The sequence below is a fragment of the Patella vulgata genome, chromosome 1 (assembly GCF_932274485.2).
Source record: "Patella vulgata chromosome 1, xgPatVulg1.2, whole genome shotgun sequence".
NCBI classification, from domain to species: Eukaryota; Metazoa; Mollusca; class Gastropoda; family Patellidae; genus Patella; species Patella vulgata.
In genome coordinates, this window is record NC_065879.2 from 76,316,744 (window position 1) to 76,339,545 (window position 22,802).

Genomic DNA, 22,802 nt, shown 5'->3' on the forward strand with positions numbered 1-22,802 from the left:
GTCTACGTCAATAAATTTCATTAATTTATTTTGAAGGTTTCAAAACTACACTTCTGTCATGTTGACACTAACATAGGGTTTTTCTGCACGTGTGCAATGCTAGGGAGAAACGTACACTCCAATGTGTCGATGTGTATACGGGTGGCCCTTAGACTTGAGTATCATCCGAACTACTAGGCAACACGTTGCTTGACAGTACTGCAATCGCTACCCCTTATAACCAGAAAATACACTACCAATGTATACACAGGGCCTTGATTTATACGCTGGGTCGCTAGCCTGGAAGTCGCGGGTTCGATCCAGGTGTTGGCCGAGAAAGTTTATCGGAATTTCCAGCGTGATTTCCCCGTCAGTGGTGCAGGACGGAGGGTCTAACAAAACAGCGGTCTAGTCGTTCGAATGGGACAAAAAACCGAGTGCCCGTGTACACATAGGAGTGCACGTAAAAAGATCCCTTGGCAGTTGAAATTCGATAAAGAGTAGGCCGTAGCGCCGCTGTTTTGGTAAAATTACGCTCAAAGCACACTGTATGGGTCCTCGTTAGCCCAATCGGAGCAGAGCAGTAGGACGTTAAACCCCATTTCATTTAAATCCTCGGTTTGTCGTACCATCTGATATTTGACTACCCTTTGGTTTTAATAATCTTAAATGGTCTTCTCTGCCCAGGTCGGTAAAGAACCGGGTATGTACTAGTGGCGTGACGATTGTCCTTACAACTACACCACCATCCCTTGTCTCTTCACACCACCTTAATTTATTTTCATGGAATCTAAGCCACAACAAATCAGAATTAATACAATTATTTTGGTCTCGTTCGAGATGGTTACTGTTCCCGAATTCCTGACGGTGCCCTTACAACTACCCCACACACCCATCTCTCTCTTCACGCCACCCTTATTTAGTTTCATGGAATTTAAGTCACAACAAATCATAATTTGTACAATTATTGTGATTTTGTTCGAAATGATTACTGTTCTCGAATTCCAGATGGTGCCATTTCTAGAAAGCATATACACCTATTCCCCCGATGCCTTGGGTTTCAGGCACATCGTGCACATATTCTATATAATGACGCAGGATATTGATTAATTAGATTTGCAGTACAAATGGAAGCACTGAACCCAAGATACATATTTGAAATATTAATGGCTCTTGCGCTTGACTACATCGTTAAAACAAGTCCTGCATTCTTGACTTATCATGTACAAAACCTATAATGTTTAACACATTGTTGACGTCACAAGTAATAAACACAGTACCAATCACTTTAACTTTTTAAATTATATGGTGCGTTAAAATATGTTGGTTTATTATTTTTTTTAATTAAACAATTTTAAGTACAAACTTATGTAAACGCGTGATAAACCATAATGTTGTATTGTTACAGACATGTTGTAAATGTGTTACTTCGTGTAAATGTAAAGATTTTCTTTTAGTCAAGAATATTAGTTAAAGGAGCTAAATCGCTAATATTTGGGACCTAGAAATTGACACAAATGGGTCGCAACACATATAATAATGTAATATGAATGTATATAAACTGATTTACATTCAATCGTTTCCGTTTTTACTCTAATTTCAAATCAGTTATGTTCTACGAAATACGCCAGAAGTGTCAATCGAATGGCTATCTCTAGCGCCTGGTTATTCCAGTCTACACCGATAGTATTTATTGCGCGTGCTCGCCAGATAAGAATATGAATAAGATTGAAATGACTTGTGGAATATGTCTAGCCTCGTTCTTCGAGTTCCCTATTACAAATGGCACTGAAACCCATTATGGTACACGAATCGTGTACCAATGGTAAAATGTTGTCTTAAATATTGGATATCAGAAGCCCATCTTTTCAAGATGCGATAACAACACCAATGTGGATTTAAATTGACAAATAATTCGTGTTTTCGATGATACTGAGTTAGAGACTTAGCTACTTTCAATAAAGCATAATATCCGCCCCCCCCCCTTTGTGATGCTGTTTACTGTTTATCGTTTACTCCTTTATAGTAAGTTGGTGTGGCGCTGCTTTCCTGGTAAAATTTCCTTCACAGCTCACTTGTTGTATTTAACTTGGTTCTTTTACTTGGCGCTGTTAACCTGTTGCATTTAACTAGACACATTTTACTTGATCAATTTAACTTCATGTAGTTTATGGTGGACACATTTGCCGCGAGGTTACTGACCAAAGAATCACCCCGAGTAGCTCTAATCAGAGAAGGTTCCGTATGCGAGACGGATCATGGTTGCCATTTCTTTTACAATTCATCATTCAGTTGAAGGGTGGAAAGGTAATATAATAACCACGTCTAAGGTACCCCCCACCCCCTTAAATAATATGTAATAACTAATGACGAGTATCATTCACTAGGCAGGTTATACTCACTATGTCTAATTTGGATATGACAGCTACCATGTTTATTGTACTTTTGTTTTAGGAATGTTCGGTGATTGACAAATTCTATTTTATTATATTTTTTTATTATTATTAAATAGCATTCCCTGGTATCCTATACTATATCAATCCATTTTCATCATTTTTTACATTCAGGGAAAATATTCCAATCTCAGGTATTGGGAAGTTTAAATATGTTAATATCGATTAATTCCCAGGTAAATCCGTAATTAACTATTTTCATTAGCATTCTAGACGAGTAATGAATTGTTGACAGGCGGAACCATACGGTGACTGACCCGTATACAGCATGTCGTCTAATTAATCTACAATGACCAGGATTATTAAATAATGATTTTTCATAACGGGTATACTGTTGGCTTGGTTTCCAGGTATACAATTTCAAGTTCAATCATGATGGAGTTTGATGATGCCGTTGTAAATAGTTATGGATGCCCTGCGATACGCACTATATGCGTACTCGTTCGGAACACCAGACACCACTTGATTGTTTATTTGAGGCTTTAACGTGACTAACAAATTGCTGTACATATTGTAGCTCGTGTCCACCCTTGTCCTTAGTAGTTATAAGTAATCTTGAGAATTGTTTGAGTAGTTAACTTAACTAAAAAAAAGGTTACCAGAATGCTTATATAAGATCACCGATCTTTTAACAAAAGTAACACGTTTCCTATACGCAACCCCTTTAATATGAACATATTCCACACCAACCATGCAGGTCATAGTCAAAAACGTATGTGGAACTGACGAGGTTCAGTCGTGCACACATTGAAACGTACAATATACATAAAAGAACGTTTAGCTGCCGTACGGCAAAATGCCCCCCCCCCCCCCTACACACACACACACACACACACACTGCACACTTAATCAATGAACTGATCAATATAGAGGTATCGTGTTAAATCCCTTTCCACTCATAATCGAGAAATAATTTAAGTCACGTCGATATTCAGAACGTATGGTGCCACGTAAAGGTCATATTAGAATAATCAGTTTTATTTCTCATTTGATCTTATAACATCCATTTCATAATCCGTTTCATGTTCATAAATTCTTCTAAATCAACGAACCGTCATAATAACGATTGACCAATGGACTTAACCTCAAAGAGCCGAATGACACTAATATTATAAACTGTAGTGATTGATGCGAACTGACCGTAACGGAGTCGGAATGTCATTATAATATAACATAAATAATATAGGAGCGAAAGGTCAACCCTATGGTATGCCAATATGTTGGTCTACTTACACAGTATTAGTGCTAGTTAATCTAATTAATATTTTTACATATGTACATTTGGTTGGATATAATTTACTGTATTATTGTGCTATACTGCTAGATGTTATGAATTGCATTAAATTCGTGCTTATCGATGTTATTCTTTGTGTGAAATATCCCGTTATATTATCTGAATAAACGGAGTCGTTGATGGCATATTTGCAAAGTAAAAAGGTAACATGAACTATTTCTTAAACTTATTTTAAATTGGATTGATCAACGTGCATTCAAGTTATATTCTGAAATATGACATATTTAGACCAAGTCTGTAAATATTAGAACATGGCGAATGTCTGTTTTGTATGGCAACGTTGACTAATTGTTGGGATAATTGAATGGATATACCAATACATTATAAATAAACAGTATATTAAAAGCACATAAAAGTAAACCTTCTAGAACAACCCTTTAAGCCACATACGTATGTTCCAATTTGCTCTGTGCATGCCCTTTTCTTCTCATTCCAATAGAGCGGATCTCGAGCGGGCCGGGAGACGGGGGTGGGGGGGATTGTCGAGCGGATGGGTCCCAACTTCTCGTTTAGATTCTCAGGGGTACGTCTGTGGGCTGACAATAAATTATTGCCTAGTCGGTCAGATGGGACGTAAACCCGAGGTCCACTCGTGTAAAGGGTGGCGTGCACGTTAAAGAACCCTTGATAGATGGAATTGCACTATCAGAGAAACAACTTTCCACTCTAACATTGCACTCGTGGCCGTAAAAAATAACCATGTTAGTATAAAACCTTTCCTTTCATCTGAAGGATAACTCAGTATGATTAGTAAGTATGTCGACGACTCTACTCCCCTTATTGATATTATATAGTGTAATCGCTGCCGTTATTTGCTTAGTAAATGTATTAGATATTATTACACTGTCCACCCAAATAGACAGTTTCTATGCCAAGTCTTTGATTTAGAAAACACGTGGTGGGCTATGTTTACACGTGTCTTTGACTTGTAAATGGTGGCTAAGATTCGCTAGATTAGATATGATTGTCTATCTTGGACAACCACCAACACTGCCATTGTTTACTGTAGACTCGGCTGCGGCCATGAAATTTATTTCGCTCCAAGGACAAAAGTGTTCGCATTGCACATGTAACATAAGATGGATTTTAGGAGATGTGATGGGACGCATTCGAAATCCGGTAAATTATATTAAATTTAATAAAATGTTTTCGTGTTTGTGACGGTTGTCGGGCACGATTTAATGTATGCGTACTGTTTCCGGTTTAGGAAGTTTACAACGCTGATAATCGTCATGGTACTTCAGTATTACTTGTTGTTTTCAGCTGGCGACCCTCTTGATTATGTACAAACCACTGGATAAAACCTGAATATAGGAGTGAAAAGGGATTTAACGTCTCCTCTACACAATACTTGTGTCACGCGAGGGAGCCGATCCCGGCTACACTTCCCCAATTTCCAATTGACAAGGTTTCTTTCACGTGCACGCGTATATACACACGGGTGGGCCTTAGTTTGTCGTTCAATACGAACGACTAGGCACAATTAAAACCAGAATGTTCTTCTCGGACAGGACAGTACCGCAATGCAGACCCGAGTCATTTTGGGCGACAATCCACTGTCTTTCATCTTTTAAATCATTGCATTTATATTTTCCTATAAATATAGAACCGATCATGTATTGTGCTATATGTTTATAATACAATAGTAAATTAATACAATATTTGTGAATTACTGCCATTTTGATATCAGTCATTTTATTTGTGAATTACTTCCATTAATTTGGTCATCAAATTAAGTGATGCCGATGCCATTACATGTAGTTACAATCCTTGGACCACAGCGCACTAAACGCTTAAAGACTTTATGTTTGACAAAACTGAGGTCCGATTTGTACATATTGCACAAAACAAAAATCGGGAATGTTATTATATGTGAACGTGTCATAAAGGGTTTCTTTTGTTTTGTTTACCTTTTTTATCGCTATTGTGGTATTTGTTATAGATTTAATGTGAGCGCATTTTGAAATATTAAGCTTTTTGTAGGGTATTTTTGTAGAATCTTTGTAAGTTTTCCGCAAATCAACAATAACCCAAAGTTATTGTAGTTTAGTTTCAAAAACAATATTTTGTTCACGGTATAGTAATAGATGATTTTAGTAAACTAATGACCCATCAAAGTCCGTACCAAAATAGCCAGGATATTTTTTGACACTCTCCTAAGACAAAGGTTGGACGTGTCTTTTGTGACTGAACATTGTCTGACCTCGACCTCTCACCGGACACAAGGTTTTAATGATGTTGATTTAGGATTAGGGTGACAAAATGATACACAGTGACCATAACCTGGACAATTGGTGGACAATCAATTGACCACCATACCAAGGTTGACCTTAACAATGTATATATATTTATACACGCTTAACAAAACAAAAGGAAGATACAATTTATCAGTATAGAACATTTGAACTCGTATAACTTGTGATTCTGTAAAATGGACCTACAAAATCCAACAGACGAATTCGAATACACTACGAACTTTCCAATGTTGCCTTTTTTGACATTTTTTAATTTATAACTTGAAGTTTTTCAAAAACATTATTCAGATCACAATATGCACCTTTGTGGTGTTTCTGAAAATGTCCTTCTCTTTGATTTAATCATGGAAATAACAATGATCATATGATCCTAGATTGTATGCATTCATATTCCCATTAAGAGAAATTATCGAAACAAAAAGCACGCATACTCTTAACCGATAGGCAATAAAGGCCATTGGGCCTCTTGTTTACGTTATAAACGTAATAGTAATGTTTTTTTGGAAAGCCGTACATTTGTTTAAAACTTTCGTTTGACGATTTAAGCTACGGGTTAAGTTTAAGGGTCATTTATAAATATTTTGATCTTTTCAACCATGCATACCACATTTTTTCAGCCGTCAGGAAAAACCCATTTAAAACAACTATTTCACGTTCAACAAATAAAATACTAAACATAGTCGACGTTGTGTGATTTAGGAAGTCATTTCACTGCTTGTACTCTTGAGTAAGACATTCACCCCAACTGTTTAGAAACATGAATTGTGTATAAAAATAATCTGTGCTGACTCTACTCCATTCTGCACACAGATAACTATCTACTTTGGAAATAGATGTTCGCATGATGAGCTTCCTGTAGACAGACAGTGTAAGTTCCGTTGGACTCTTCCAGATCTTTTCGGGACTAACATATATTTTTAGTTCGGTAATTCGCTTGCCCACGGCAATTTTTAGACTGTACTTCTTATCATTTACAAACCCTGGATTGAATCTACAGCTCAGGTGATTGACCACTAACTCCGACACACCACATGACGTAACATTACACCTTGAAACAAGAGATTTGCCAGGGCCGAAAGTAAAACTTCAGACATTTTCTTGAACGATGGGCAAAACGTGTAATCGTTTAGACTGGACTGAGTTCTGGACTTCATCAGTGTTCAGCCAGATGCCCAAACAATTACCTCACATTATAATACACATGATTTGTGTCTTTATGAATGGTATAACTTGCAATCATGGTACCCTTCATACAAGTGCCACAAGTAGTTGCTTTAATAGCTTGATTGATTTGAAGGAATTCATCTCTACTAGCCGAGTGCTGTATGATTCATCATTAACCCCTTCGGCATTTCACGGGTTATACATTTCTTTTTTGCTAATTGATTAAGAAAAAACTCATTGAGTGTTCTGGTCTTTGATTAAACAGGAATGTTTCCTTTCTGAACATAAAATGAAGGAAATTTGTATTTTTCTAATTGGTTCATTTGGAAACATTTTATTTTCCCTTTCTTTGTCGGTATTGATTACATTTAATTAGCGATCGTGTTAAATTTTTTCTAGAATTTCGAGCATATTTTCTTTTTACAGCCATATTCTTCTGAAGAAAAATTAAAAATAGATTCACAGCTACTGATTATTTTTAAAGGCTAGATTATTTTGATTTAGAATGCGTGGCTATAAACGACATTTATGTATATTTTAAGTTCAAATGGAAAATATCGTTATTGGCGGGAGCTGACGTTAAATAAAGCTATTTCACACGTCGTTGTCGACTGCGCTGACTAAAGTAGCTTAACTTATTTAAATTAAAGGCGCTAAACTTATATAAGTTAAAGTAGCTAAACTTCTATGATTTAAAGGCGCTAGATTTATGTGATTTTAAGTAGCTAAACTTTCATGATTTAAGTAGCTAAACTTTCATGATTTAAAGGCGCTAGATTTGTTTGATTTAAAGTAGCTAAAGTTGCATGATTTAATGTAGCTAGCTTTATATGATCTGAGTTAGCTAAACTTATATATGAATTAAAGTAGCTAAATATATATGATTTAAAGGGGATAGATTTATGTGATTTAAAAAAGCTAAACTTGTATGATTTAAAGGGGCTAGATTTATATGATTTAAAGTAGCCTAACCTTCTGTGATCAACTTATATGGATTAAAGTAGCTAAACTTATATGATTTAAAAGCGTTAAACTCCTTTATGATTTAAAGTAGCTAAACTTACATGATTTAAAAGTGCTAAACGCTTTATGATTTAAGGAGCTAAACTTTTCTGATTTAAAAGCGGTAAACCCTCTATGATTTAAAGGAGCTAAATTTTATGATTAAAAGGAGCTAAACGAATGTGATTGAAAGGTCGAAAAGCTCGTGATTTTTCAAACCATGTTCCCAATTATCTGGGGTAGCACCCGCGTGGGCGAGAAGATCAGTGGTACCTAGTTGTTCAGATGGTACAAAAACGGTGTCCATACACACGTTCGCGTGCACGTAAAAGAACCATTGGCAGCTAAAACTCGATGACGAGTACGCTGAAATGCTGCTGTTCTAGCTACAGACAAGAATGGCCGAAGTAGTGTTTTAACAAAACGTTAATCCCACATCATTTCCCGTCATTTTAAGATTAGAGTATAAAATTAAACAATTTAAAAATGTTCTGTCATTAGATTCATTTAGGAAATTCTATATACGCCACTTTGATATGATTACGTTATGTTCAAAAGAAATACGAAATTCTGAAAAGAATGGGATGTGATCTCAGATTATGTTTTATTACGCTAGTATACGTGTGACAGATTGTTACATGTGCAAGTGATGACAGATGAATAAAAAACGGAGAGAAGTTTATTGGTTACAAGCCTCTGTCTTCCCTTATGTCAAACTAAAACCTAATAGGTTTTGTTCTATGTGATAAATTGCATCGCTTGCATATTGCGTTTCATTTCATCATATATCACGTTGACTGTGTTAAACCCGTCATTTGTTTTGCTTACACTTTTAGTATCGATTTAAATGATGATCCATCTTGATTTCACTATAGAAATTAATGTTAACGTTCGGGAATTCTTCAGTGACATATTTTGCCCCAGCCAAGAGTACACCATGCTGTATCGCTAGTTGCCGTAGTATGAGAGACACAGTGAAGTTATTGTAACAAAACACAATACAATCCTTATCGCTGGAATTTCCGATAGTAAGTAGTAGACCAAAATTGCAAAGTACATATGTACCACCCTTGGTGGATTCCATGCAACGCCACCACTCGTAGGTGCACTACCGTGGTTAATAGGACCGTGAGTTAATGGCTATGACGATCAAGAAGAGCTTTGGAGAGCGAGAAGAAGTTTGTGTTTGAAGCATGGTAAATTGACATTCGTTAGTTAAAATATAATCGAAGTTTTGCTTTGGCGATTCGCTTAGCTTCATTTCATTTCATTAACGTCTTATTGAATCCTAAAAAAATGGTTCCCCTTATTGAAATCTAAAAAAAAATGGTTCCCCTTGTAATATATTCGGAAAAATCTCATCTGTCTTCGATTAATTTTCTGAAAGCAATTTACAGTCTAAAAAAATTGCATTGCTCGTAAAGAAAAATAAATCAATTTGGGTTTTGTGTGCTGCCTTCTCACCCCCATTTTGATAGATTGTGGTATAAGAGATTACGACTGAGTCATTGTAGACTTATGCCACATAAATAAAATAAATGAATATTACAGTGTGGTTATGGGTGATTTTGTGCAGGACAGATAACTCGATATAATTACTTCTGTGCTTTTATTGGTTTCATTTAGATAGTATGTTTGGCCGTTACAGGCCAGTAATAGGCAGTATGTGAAAGGAAATAATTGGGGTTTAATGCCTTGTTTGCCATATCGCCCAAGGTGTTAGCAGTCGTCAATATAATACATGTGCATTTTGAGAAACCTATATGGTTATTTATATTTATAATAATATTTACATGTGCTGTACATTTCGGGAGAATTTTCTCCCCACACCCTGTTATTTCGGAGTTTATTACAAGGTATAATATATTGCAAAGTTCAATTCCGTTCAGTATTTACAAAGATATGATGAACTGAAATTCAATCGATCTCTGATGTTCCCCGTGTAAATAGTACACCGCCATATTTATTTTTCGGGAAATCTAATTGATGGGTCATTTGTTTAATCCGATTGAATCGAAGCCGGTAGATAATATAGCGTTGATAGTTTGATTTGGCTTTCTTCATTTAATGTAATATAATCAATCATAGGGCCTATTAGCGTGGATTAAGCCGTGAGAAATTTGATATTTTCCGAAAAAATGTAAATTGCACACAGTTACTTTAAATGTAAACACCTTTCAATAGATCGCTGTTGGCTGATATAATCCGACAAGTAATTGATATACAGACTTCTGAATTTAATATAACAGAAAATACGAGTAAAAGTTACAAAATGGTATACGTAATGTGGTTAGGTTTCTTATCCAGTGCGCTTTATTGAATTATGTAGCCACGAGAATTGATTTGATATCCACCATTTGTGGTCTGAAAACAGAATAATTGTGCAATTTACCAAGGGAATTATATTGCCATCATGTATAATGTAATTTTCTACATACAAATATCGTGCGGTTCGTAATTAGGCCATATCAAGAAGAAGCAGCTTATTTGGCTTCATATACGGTTCCTTGTAATTAGGTAACCAGGTCCCCTTAGGCTTTAATTGTGTGGTTTTTGGTTTACGCCGACCTACATACAGACTTGTGAGGATCTGCTTGTGTGTTGTTTACTCCAATCTGCACACAGATTTGTGAGGATCAGCATAGTTATCAAGGGAAAAGGCATAGATGATCAGTTTAGGAGAAAAAAAATTGGAATGAAATTCAGTGGAGTTTAACGTCCTTCTGTTCTTCACGAACCAGGGGTACGCCATGCAGTAAGCTAAAAGGGAGATTCGACCCGGGCAGTGGCGTTCTGCCTACTCCTAATCGAATTCAAACTGTTAAAGGTTATTTTACGTGCACACCAACGTGTACAAGACACCTCAGTTTGTCGCTCCATCCGACTAGGCGTTGTTCCTTGCCAGGCCTGTAACAAAGGGAAACCACGCTGGACAGCACCCGGAAAATCACTGCCCTGGTGAAATCCATCATGGCAGTTGTGCTGGGACATAGAACTAAAACAAATACCGTATGTTAGTCCCAGACAATCTAAACTATGAGATGAAGAGTTAAACCCCATTCCATTTCACCCGTGTGTGACTCTGATGATACATGCTATAAATCTAGTGTAGTTTATTTAATTAGAAGCAGATGAGTAAGCCTGTTAGTTACTTAGTCTTGTTCTCTTGTACCTTAATCTAATAATAACAATATAATGGCTAAAATGGTGGCTCTTATTGCCAGTGTAATATTGTTAAACATAATCTGGCGTCTTAATGTAAAACAGACTCGTTGTTGATGGGTGATGATGCGACATGAATATCGTACAGGTGTTGGTATTATATTGATCGTACTGACTGAGAAACAGTGACTAATTTATAAAAGTACTTCCCGTACTTACTCATTTAACAATATAATGAAATGGCGCTAATACACCTACTTCTATTTTGATTTCCCACTTTCAGGAGATCCATAAGGACCCCCGAATGACAGACACGGTAAACCAGTCTGGAAAATTCCCTAGAACTTATCGACCTTCCCCTGGATCGAACCTTGAACCTTCTAGTTAGTGAGCCTGTGCCATTTCAAGGAGTCATCGCGGCTCCCCTAAAAAGTGAAACGAAATTATGAAGTCATGATTGTAATGATTTGGGCTGAAATATAAAATTGTTTAATCTGTCAGATCAGTGTGAGAAGTTGTATCGCATGAAATTACATGAAACAAGGAATTCTCAGAAAATTTTGTTCCTCTTTGGACTGACTCTTAATTTCTCAAGAAAGAGGCACCGAAATTGAAAAGAGAAGGTACTTGGGTCGGATCTCTTCGGAATTGTTTGGGGCGGCTATACGGATAAATTGTCCGCGGTTCAAATTCACGGACCGACCTCTGCCTACCAGGCAACATTCTTCTTCTCGCACATTTGCTTCCATAAATGGCACGTTATTTTCACAGGTGTGGTTTTCCATTTTCAGTGGTGCAGGACGGGGTGCCTGACTTGAAACCGCGTCTAGTCGTTCGGTGGACGAAAAACCGACTCCCCCGTGCTATCATTTGAAAATCAATTTAATGGCCGGGCGAAATTTATGGCGTATGCTAGTCTTTATTAACCCGACTGTTGCAGAAAAGTAGGACGTTAAACCCTATTTCATTTCGTTATTCTCATATTAATAACCGTATTTTATTCATAGAGCACCAAATAAAATTTCTTTGTCAGAACACAGTTATTTATGACCTGTGCGATTGTTTTTTTTATCCATTTTGATTGATAAATTAACTTTTAACCCATGGTGTTTGTTAATGTTTTACAACGATAATGGAAATTATTGATTGCTCTGATACTAACATTATTGTATTAGTGTTATGGATTGTTTGTTTTATATTATTACATAATGGTTTTATTGCTTAAAGTGGCATCGTCACCACTATTTTGAGTACACGAATCAAAAGAAATGCGGGTTAACATCCTGTTTAGTCAAAATTCTGAGACTAGCATTAGTAACGGCTTTATTGCTTAAAGTGTCATCAACCACCATTTTAAACTAGTGAATTAAATGCGACTGAACTGTCGGTTAATATTTTTAAGACTAACATATGACCTTTTTATTTTCTATGACTACGTGTTAGGAAGGTGGATTTGGGCCGGGCAGAGGTCTTTGGGCTTGTTCTAATTCGCTATATCAACTGTCATTGTTTTAGCGATACTACCAATTTGCGCAATATAATGTACAATTCCAAAGAACACACACGGGCTGTACGTCGGTCTGTTTGAAAAGTGCAGGGGCGTAATAGGGAATTTGGGCAGGGTTGTTTGGGGGGAGGGAGGAGGCAACGTCAAGTTTGACGTGAGGTCTAAGTCCAACTCACAAGGGACCGCGCCAAACCGGGTACCGAGATAAACCTCGACACCGGAATCAAATTGTTTTTCACGGATGTTTTTCTCATAGCCGCAAGTGCAGCGTGAAGTTACAACTAGTACAGATTTTTACAGTCACTAAACATTGCATGTTATGTTACTCGTGCACTGAAATACCCAATTGCAATTATCGCTTTTCCATTTCTGAATTTCTCTTTGGGATTTTAACTCTTAAATTGATAGACTTTGACATTTGGGTTCGAGTTTTTTCTTTAATTTCATGATCAATCTTTATGATTATTTTACCTATAAAAAACAACTTTCCAACGATAAGGTTTATTTGTCGAATCAAATTTCATCCTGTCGATCAATATTCAGTTTAATGGAATAACCTAAGGCCGCAAATCTCAAGCTACAATGAAATGAAGTTTGTTGTTCAATAAAGATACATTAACTCTCAGGGGACTTAGAACATCGATTTGCCGTGATTTGACTATAAAGTTATGTAGGGGGTGTTCAAATTCTATTGCATGTACAATCAATCCATTGTCGAGATATAGACGTTTTAAATATAACCAGTTATACACATTACAGACTAGGATGGTTTTCAGTGGACGCACAAATTAATTTTGTCATGACTTAACAAACCAGATCGTAACCTTATTAACTTTGAAGATTATTAGTCCGCCGAAAGCTCGATTTCTGGTAGATAACAATATCAACTCGCATCATACCGATTTCTGGTAGATAACAATATCAACTCGCATCATACCGATTTCTGGTAGATAACAATTACACGGGCACCATAATGAATTTTCTTCTCCGATATTGCACTATCGCCATGCGCGAAAATTATGTTATTATTTAAAAGATCGCCCAGACTTTTAGCAAAAAGTCGAGGACAATCTGTCGGACTGAATAGTGTGATTGTCGGTCGTTGATATGCCTAGGGCCTTAGGTTACCAATTTTAAAACGTTTGTTTTTCCCATGCTGCTATTTCCGAAATAATGAACGACAAAATTACCGGCGTGTTTGACATGTAGATGGTGTATGTTTTGCTGAAGCCGTTTATATTCCAAACTAAACTGAAACCTTACTGATAAAAAATATAATATCTGCTTGTTGGGTTGCCTGGCAAAATGTCATGGTGAATGTAAAGATTTTTGTCGATCAAAATGTTTTCCAAATTCTCACCCCAGTGTATTCAGTTATTATCTAAACTATTATAACCTATACACAAGCTTCGTTCATTGTATGGACGTTTTTCCTCTCGATAGCAATTAAGGTAACGGTGTAATTATTCTGTTTCTAATCTAAAACGACAAAAAAATATTGAATCTACAGGTACATCCTCTTTGTTATAGTGTACCTAAAAGTATAGATAATACAATAATAATACATTTGGGAACACTTGTCAAGTTCTATTTTATTTCACATCGTAATTGCTCTAATTTTGTACCTAGCTATTAGTTATCAACGATTTTATATCCGATTTAAAGTGACGGTCTTTGTAAGGACAATTTTAGAACCATGCTAGACTAATATGGGTTTATCCTTCCGTCTGCATGATGTTCGAATAAAGCATTAAACAAGTAGAAAAATTGTAGGAATTTATGGATTGCAGGCTATCCTAGGACCAAACCATTATTTGAATAAAATTATAATTTCATGATTTACACAGCGTTTCGTTACTGTTGTTGTCATGTTTATTTTTCAGAAGGGGGTTGGGTGATCAAGTGTCTTACCTTTTGTCTACCGAGTGGTTTCCGCCTACTTTATGAAACCTGACCACCATATGAGTCCCGAAATGTCGAGTTGGACGTTGGTCTGTTATGCTTTCGATCAAATGTTTGTACGAAACAAAGATTGTCTAATATTATGAGTTTTTACCGGTTTCCTTCCACTTCAAAACAACCCCCAAAAAACGCTGCCCGCAACAGAATTATAGAAATAAAAGTTTACCGTATATTATTGTGTCGAATTGACACAGTCTCTCCCTTTAAACTATAAACTGACAAGCACATAACAAGATTTGTTCTTTTTGTATCGTTTTGTGCAAACCAATTACACACATTGCGCAATCCCTCTCCATTTTTCCTGTACACCGGTAATTTAATCGTCAAATACTGGCGGATCAATTTAAATTTGATTACTGCTGTGGCAGTTAAGGATGGCTTTCCCATTATTACCTTAGTCAAATTCTAATTCTGATTCCAAGCTTGTCAATTGTAAAGACCAAACTTTTTAAACATATTATTATTTTTATCGTTTCAGACACTCACGGAAATTAGGGTGGCAACATAAAGGCCAATGGGAGAACAGAAAAAATGAAATTGCGCGAATTTGTGGCAAACTCCTTGCCGCGTGTGCGAGGTAAAAAGAAGAAAAATCAATCACAAAAATCTACAGTCGTAACCAAGGAGCGTTGCGATGGTAACGCGCCTAAATGTCATGCCATTAACAATAGCAGTAATTCTGTGATATACCAGAAAGATAATTCCAGGACAGTCGCTTATCAGCCCTTATCAGACACGGGAACAGACGACACATATTCCCGCACTTCTGGGAACACGGAGCGATCACCTACGTCCGAGAACGAGAGCAGCTGTGTGGACTATCAGAACTCTTACTTGAATACATCGTTAGATGAAACAAAATATCTCGCTCCTAATTCGAAAGAGGTCGGGAGCTTTCTCACAGACCAAGAGAAGAGCTCCCTCCTCATCTATTCCTCGGATTGTGAACGGCAAAACAACACTGTTCGAAAATCTAGATCTCGAATCCGAACTAATCCTTGGTTACCATCGCCGTCGTCAACGCCGTACAACGCCTCACGTGCATTCCCTCGCGTTTCAACGCTAAGGTCGCCCCTGCCGTCACCATGTGACCAACAATCAAGAGCGCGTGTTCATGGAGATAAGGATGTATTCATGGAAACCGACGTGTCACCAACAACACCTGGCTCAACCGACAGTGGATTTAAATCATCTATTTCATTGGATATCAAAACCGGGAGTTGTTTAGAAACAGTTCCAAGTGAACAAGTGGCAGAATTCACTCCTCAACACCAACCTAAACATAAGCACAGCAAAAAGAAAGTAACTAAAGGACTGAAAACATCAGAGTCGTTTGACAGTTATGGAAGTGCTGCGACTCCACACAAGAGTCTATGTTTAAGATCTCAAACGACCCTTGACATTGATAACGTTTCGCGTTGCCATGACAATGGGACTCTTGATAAACTAAAATGGCGAAATCATATAGATTTGACGTGCCCGACTGTCTCGGGTGTAGCGTGTTTTGAGTGGGAACAGGATAATTCATGCCTATTTTCACCAAGTGTCGAACTGTCCCCGGGGATGTTTCAAATACCCGAACATAATATCAGTTTTGAATACGAAGAAACCCTTGAACACCAGTTAGACAATCCGAGAGCAAAACGAGATCCTAGCAACGCATCTATCGTAGATTTACTCCATGACGACGTAACTAAGGAAGTTGCCGTGCAAACAGATTTTGAAGATAACGAAGATTCTGATTGGATGACGGCGAGTTCATTTGACGAAACAATAGATACAACCAACCTCAGCCCCCGTAAGCTGTCTCTGATAAGCGACTGCATGCAAGAATCGACAGACACAGGCTACTCGAGTTTAACTCGAGATGGTCTGTTGGAACTCGACGAGGACTTTCAGTTCGTCTCCAATAAAGAAAACATTAGCAATAATCTCAACAGTTGGCTAGAAAACAAGGACGACTTCTTTGTAACTGGAAGTATGGGGCAATCATGGTCGGATAAGACGGTGGACAGATTTACGACCGATCCAATAAACTACATGTGTCAATCCTGGTATGAAGGAGCAAGTAGGGTTTTCAACCAACCTATTCCTTTTGACATGACAACATCTATGTACATTCCTGCAACCGAGGTGATGCCCATGCAAGATCCATTTAAAGAAAGACACCCCAAGACTGCTGATTTAAAGTCAAAAAAGAACCCCATTGATTCTACTTATTTTCCGGTTATAGAGAACGGTCCCATCATCTACAAACCCATACCAGAGAGTCCAAAACAAGTTCCACAAGTTCAAAATAACAACTGCTTCAAAGGTAAGCAGGAATCCCCACCGAGGGACACACAGCTTAAATGTCCCGATATCGTCAGCCCGACCATTGAATTAAACGATGAGCATATGGAGATGAAGTCTCAAAATGTATCTTCTCAGGATCTGTTGAACATTACCCCTAAAGCCACATCAACTCCCACTGAGAGAACATCTAAACACAGAAATAAGGTCAATATATTGGACGACGTCAAATCTCAACTTTCATCCATGAACAACCGATCTTCTGGTCGAACAAAAGCAAAGAAACCCGATATCCGAAAACCTAGAGATAACATGGACGTCATCCGAGATTACTTAGGATACGCATCGTTCGAAGACTTCTACTTTGCTAAGCAGTGTCCTCCACTGAGCACCGGCCGCACCTTGAATCAAATCAAGTCGAGTCTGGAAGAAAAAGTGGATCAGTTACGTCAGGAGAAGTTGATTGTGGAACAGAAGATATTCGAAGCTCAGGAAGAGGAGCGAATCAAGAAGCACGAGAAGCTAAGGTTCCAGAAACAGCTGCATAATCACCGAAAACAGCTGTTGATCCAGACTCTCCACGATCTCAAAGATAAATTGGAGAATCAAAGCGAACGTTTGCAGAAATCCTACAGCACCATCCTAAATCTTCAATCCCGGTTTTCGCACCGGAACTCAGCTATACCTCTATTGAGGGCCTGAATTATGTAGAGGGTGACAGTGTTTTAATGTGACTCTGCTAATTGCTAATTAAAATTCTTTTAGAAAATCACCCTATGACCTAGTGAATAAAACATTGTACGCTGTGGGTTTTGTAGATCGACTTGTAGATAAGAGACGTAATGGAAATAAGTATTCAGTGAAGCATTTTCTTGAAGTATATACATTTTACAGAATATTCATGAAGATGGATATTCAGACTTATTTAGTGTGTTTTGGCGATAATCTAGCATGTGAACAAAAAACTCGGATTTTAAAAAGAAATTAATTGTACCTATCCTCGAGCTTCTTTGTGCTAAATTGTGTCGAAGCCAATCAATATTTGAATTCATTTAGATTACTGAAATCTTAAAATTTAACTTGGTGGTAATTAAGAAGAACTCAAACATTTGCAATAACTTCATTTTATAATAACTTCAAATTTGAAATTACAAGAAAATGTGGAGAGTTATAACTATAAAAACTTGGACTGCTCGGATGTGCTATTAAATAAACATTTCAAAAAGTGATAGTGACTAGATAATATCAATGTGCTCGTTTAACCAGTGCAATATTTAGCATGGGGAATTTAACCCATAGAAATAGTCAATGTGTCGTATGAGCGAGCATATCTTGGAGCTCCCTGACACAAAAAAGTCCCATTATAATTATGTTAATGTTTAGCGTAAATTTATCCGTAAGTCAATTTATTTATCTTTTAGAATAGAATATATTTTTTAAGTAGATTGTGGGTGTAGAATTCCGAGAAAGAAAGTTTTATATGTATCAGAAGAACATTTGGGAACATTATGATCAATGAAATTGTGAATTTCGTAATTTGTTTGTGACAATTTTTCAAACTCTGCAAAGGCTTCAGAATGAAACCCATACTGTGTGCGCGATACAGTACGCTTGGTAAAGTTCGGGTGTTTATATTTTAAATACAGTTTTCAGTGTTTATGGCAATGAACGCCTATAGATGATACATTATTGCAATATCTAGGCTTATGTGTTTGTATATATTTTATTCAGCAGTATAATCACTGATAAAACCTTGTTGTTAAAATTAACACCCTTGAGATGTTTTAACATAAATGACATTTATATTGTTGTACAATTCAGGAAAAAAATTACTGGTTCATATCCTACTGGTAATAAAGTTCAAACGGGCAATGACGTGACCTACGTATCAAACAGGGAGACCCAAATCCCACACGAACATAGTACAGTCAAAAACACGAAAATCATACAGGTTGACGTGCATTATGTCCGAGCAAAATATTTTCTTCCTTAGCATTGAAAACATTAACCAAATTGTATTCCCAGATTGAGCAAATTGTATACCCGGAAAACGTCATTTGAACAAACAGGGATTGTATTCCCAGATTGAGCAAATTGTATACCCGGTAAACGTCATTCGAACAAACAGGGATGTTAATTTTGACAGTTTATAAATAGTGGTTCATTGTGATAAAGATGTAAGTATTTTAGCGTGCTGATTTTAGATATTTTGTTTTCGGTCAGACTTGGGTGTTATTTATGCACCGCCGTACGTGTGTGTTTTGTAGGTTTAATATATAAAAAATGTGCTCACAAAGTACGTCTAACGTTTCGTGAATTTGTGCCAACTCTTAATAATCAAATCTTATTTCTAGCCCTGTTTTCGTCTTTTAATACTCTTGAATGTTTTACGATTTAAATTTAAATTTTTAAATGTGCAAATGCCACATTTCATTAAATGTTATATCTTTTTAAATTTTGATTTCGGTTCATCAATTTTTCGTTTTGATATATTTTCTAGATATAATGAGTTTTCGATGTGGTATTTTCGTTTCGTATTTCGTTTCGTTGTAATGTGAGATTTATTTTTGATGAACTGTTTTCATTATTTATTATGTTTTGTTGTGTTTTCGCATCTTGTTTTTCATTTTTCACGTCTTTCCTTTCTCGCCTATCTTTTCCCTTTGTTTTCTGTAAATTTTGTGTTTCCATATTATTATCCAATGAAATTATGTGTTATATAATTTAATCAAACGCATTGTTTTAATGTTTTATTAGACTGGATAATCTATATTATTGGATGTTTCGGAATAGAGTGGTGTCCGCTTAATTCCGGTTAATGACAAAAAGGCGACAAACTTTATGTCAATTGGCTTGTTATAATTAAAAATGTTCGGAAAATCAAGACTGTCACATTTAGTCAGATTATCCAGTTTAATTGTTTTATTTGTTACATAGCATTGTTATTTATTTATTGTTATTTATCATAATTGTATATTATCTCTGTATATTTTTGAATAGTCGAAGTATTCGAATTTGCCCATATTCTGTGTCACAATCTCAAACTGGAACCATGACTACAATAAATTCCGATATATAACCGTTAGAATTATAGTGTTGATCTTCCAACGCATTCGCTAATGTTCCGCTTTCCAGTATTTTGCGTTTGTCAAACAGCAACAACATGACTTATTCGTTTTGAATATTATCTTGATGTTACTGTAAAACGGTTGCATCATATCTTGAAAAGTATTGGATATTTCAGAATTATATTATCTTGAAAGTGTTTGGTATTATCTTGAATTAGATTCATTGTATCTTGATTTGTTTTAGAAATGCACAAAATAATTAACATAGTTGCGGAACATCGGTTAATGGTGGAATTCGACACTTTAGTTTTATCAGTTAAATAATCTTGAGTAATATATCCATTAGTTATGTTAAAATCATGTACATGTTTCAATAGAATTGTTTATAGCTATTTTCAATTAAGTTTTAATTCAGAGTCTATTTCAATGTCTGTAGCTTTGGATATAGTTTATGTTAGTATGTATATTTATTACAATATATATTGGCTATAAGTAGACCCTATGTCTTTTTACATTTATCATACATATTTATTGTATCTCTACGCTAAAATGTCGTCATATACCCAGTGAAACTAACGTGTTGTTAATTGGGTTAGTCAAAAAGGAAATTTTGAGAAATTAAATTGTAACGGGGGGATCTGCAAAATCCCGAAAAGTAAAGCCATGTTGAGAATTATCGTTTGCAATTAGGCATTTTGGAATTAGATCTGTAATAGATAATAAAACACCGTTTTCTATTGTAAATGCGTGCATTCAATTCGACGTGGTGTTTTGCAGGACTGCCATTTCATAATGATTTAGCCCAACAGTGTGGAATCTTTGTCTACATTTAAATTTCTATGAAATGTCATTTAATCATAGTCATCTATAAGGCTGAAATATTCGTCTGCCAAATTATTAAACATACCTTTGAATGATGGACTCTTTTCCAAAGAAACGGTAGGATATGGACTGGATCAAACCATTGATGTTATTTGAGTGGTGTTTCAATTTGGACAGACGTTTCCTTAGTATTACTTACTTTTCTTAGTAAATGGCTACAGAAGTAATAAAATAAAATTATAAAATAGATTTGTTGTATTATATCTCTTGCGAGGCGGGGCACATCCAAGTGGCTATTACACTGCACAGCGCAGCCGCGGGGATTGTGTGGTTCGGATATTGGCCGTAGCAAGCGTCAAAGACAACATGGGTATAGTCATGATTTCGGCCTCTTTGTTTATTGCAAAATGGAATGAAATGAAATGGGGTTTAACGTCCTACTGTTCTGCGCCGAACTGAGCTAATGAAGACGGGCATAGCCTGCGCCATACAGTGTGCTATGAAGCCTACTCTTATATCGAATTCCAACTGTCAAGGGATCTTTTACGTGCACGCCACTGTGTACATGGGACCTCTATTTTTCGTACTATCCGAACGACTAGACATCTGTCCTTGTCAGGCCCTCCGGGGCGAACTTTCTCGGTCAATGCAGGGATCGAACACCCGACTTTCAGGCTATAGCGAGTCAGCGTCTTTCCCACTTAGCCACCGTGACCCCCCTTTTGTTCATTGCTGAATTTGTTTAAATTGCATAATAAATGAAGAACAAAGCAAACTTATGCAGTCACTTTTATTTGGCCAGAAATATAATTTACAGTGGCTTGTAACATAGAAAATGCATTTAAAGATATCACGCAAAGCGTGGGAATGCGTCCACACAGTAGCTTATCCGAATGGAAAACTTCGTTTGACCACATTTGATATTTCAGCAAAGGGGGATAACCCTGAAACTGAAAGCCACAGAAAGCTGAAAATACACAGGATTTGTCTTCTAATAGCCACAATGCTTATTAACACCAAAATGTAAAAGAATCGCCTAATAAATGTAGCCTCTATCGCGTTCACAAGGAATGTTGAATATCGATAGAGTTCGTCCTCTCATGACCACAGTGTTTCACTCCAAAGACGAAAATTCACCATATGTTTGGCGCAATATATCCCGGTTGGAGCTGACGTGCCATTAAACAACATTTCATTTCCAAAGAAGAAAAGAATCAGTTAAACAAGTCACGAAACGCTGAAAATCGATAGGGTCCATCCTCCCCTCACGACCCCAATATGCTTTACACAAAATTTGAAAAGGATCCCCCAAATAGATGTGGCCTATATCGCGTTAGCAGGCCAATATTTATTGTTGACGGACAGATCGACGGACATGGTGGCGATATATAATATGCCCACACGAGAATAGGTTTGCTTAGCCTTTCATGGGCGCCTAGTACAAGGTCCCATTCGTACGAGACTATACTTCGAAAACTAAATGAAAGCTAACTGTGTTTGCTCGTTAGGTTGCGGGTCTCTGTTTTCAGAATGCTTTCCATTACGGTCGTAATTCAATTTTGTCGAATTAGTCAGCTGAACTGTGTACCATTATGATAGTACAGGGTTGCAATCTGGGTCCCCCATTTTCGTCCCACATAAGACTCGAATCTAATAGAAAGTAAAAGTACTAATACAATACATAATCAGACAATATACTTCATGTATCACTGTATTTTGGGCCAACGTGATATTCACATGGAATCAGCCAGAATACCAAAAGTAGCTTGGTGTATCTGGGGCCAATATATCCATGTGACGGGACCAGGGTGGCATTCACATAGATATTACCCCCATTTACAT

The 22,802-nt window shown here is 36.8% G+C and overlaps 1 protein-coding gene across 5 annotated transcripts in view; it reads left to right on the forward strand.

Moving 5' to 3' along the window:
* Positions 1-21,209, forward strand: part of LOC126823541 (uncharacterized) — a 66,274-nt gene extending 45,065 nt beyond the window's left edge. For 4 of the 5 annotated variants that reach the window (XM_050552436.2, XM_050552463.2, XM_050552445.2 and 1 more), the window contains one exon: positions 15,257-21,209. In XM_050552436.2, coding sequence (XP_050408393.2) covers positions 15,310-17,772 — 2,463 coding nt within the window. In that variant the 5' untranslated portion in view covers positions 15,257-15,309 and the 3' untranslated portion in view covers positions 17,773-21,209. Of the gene's footprint in view, positions 1-4,739; positions 4,846-15,256 lie in introns of those variants that run through there. The other variant, XM_050552469.2, reaches the window with a different exon arrangement.
* Positions 21,210-22,802: the final 1,593 nt, after the last annotated feature.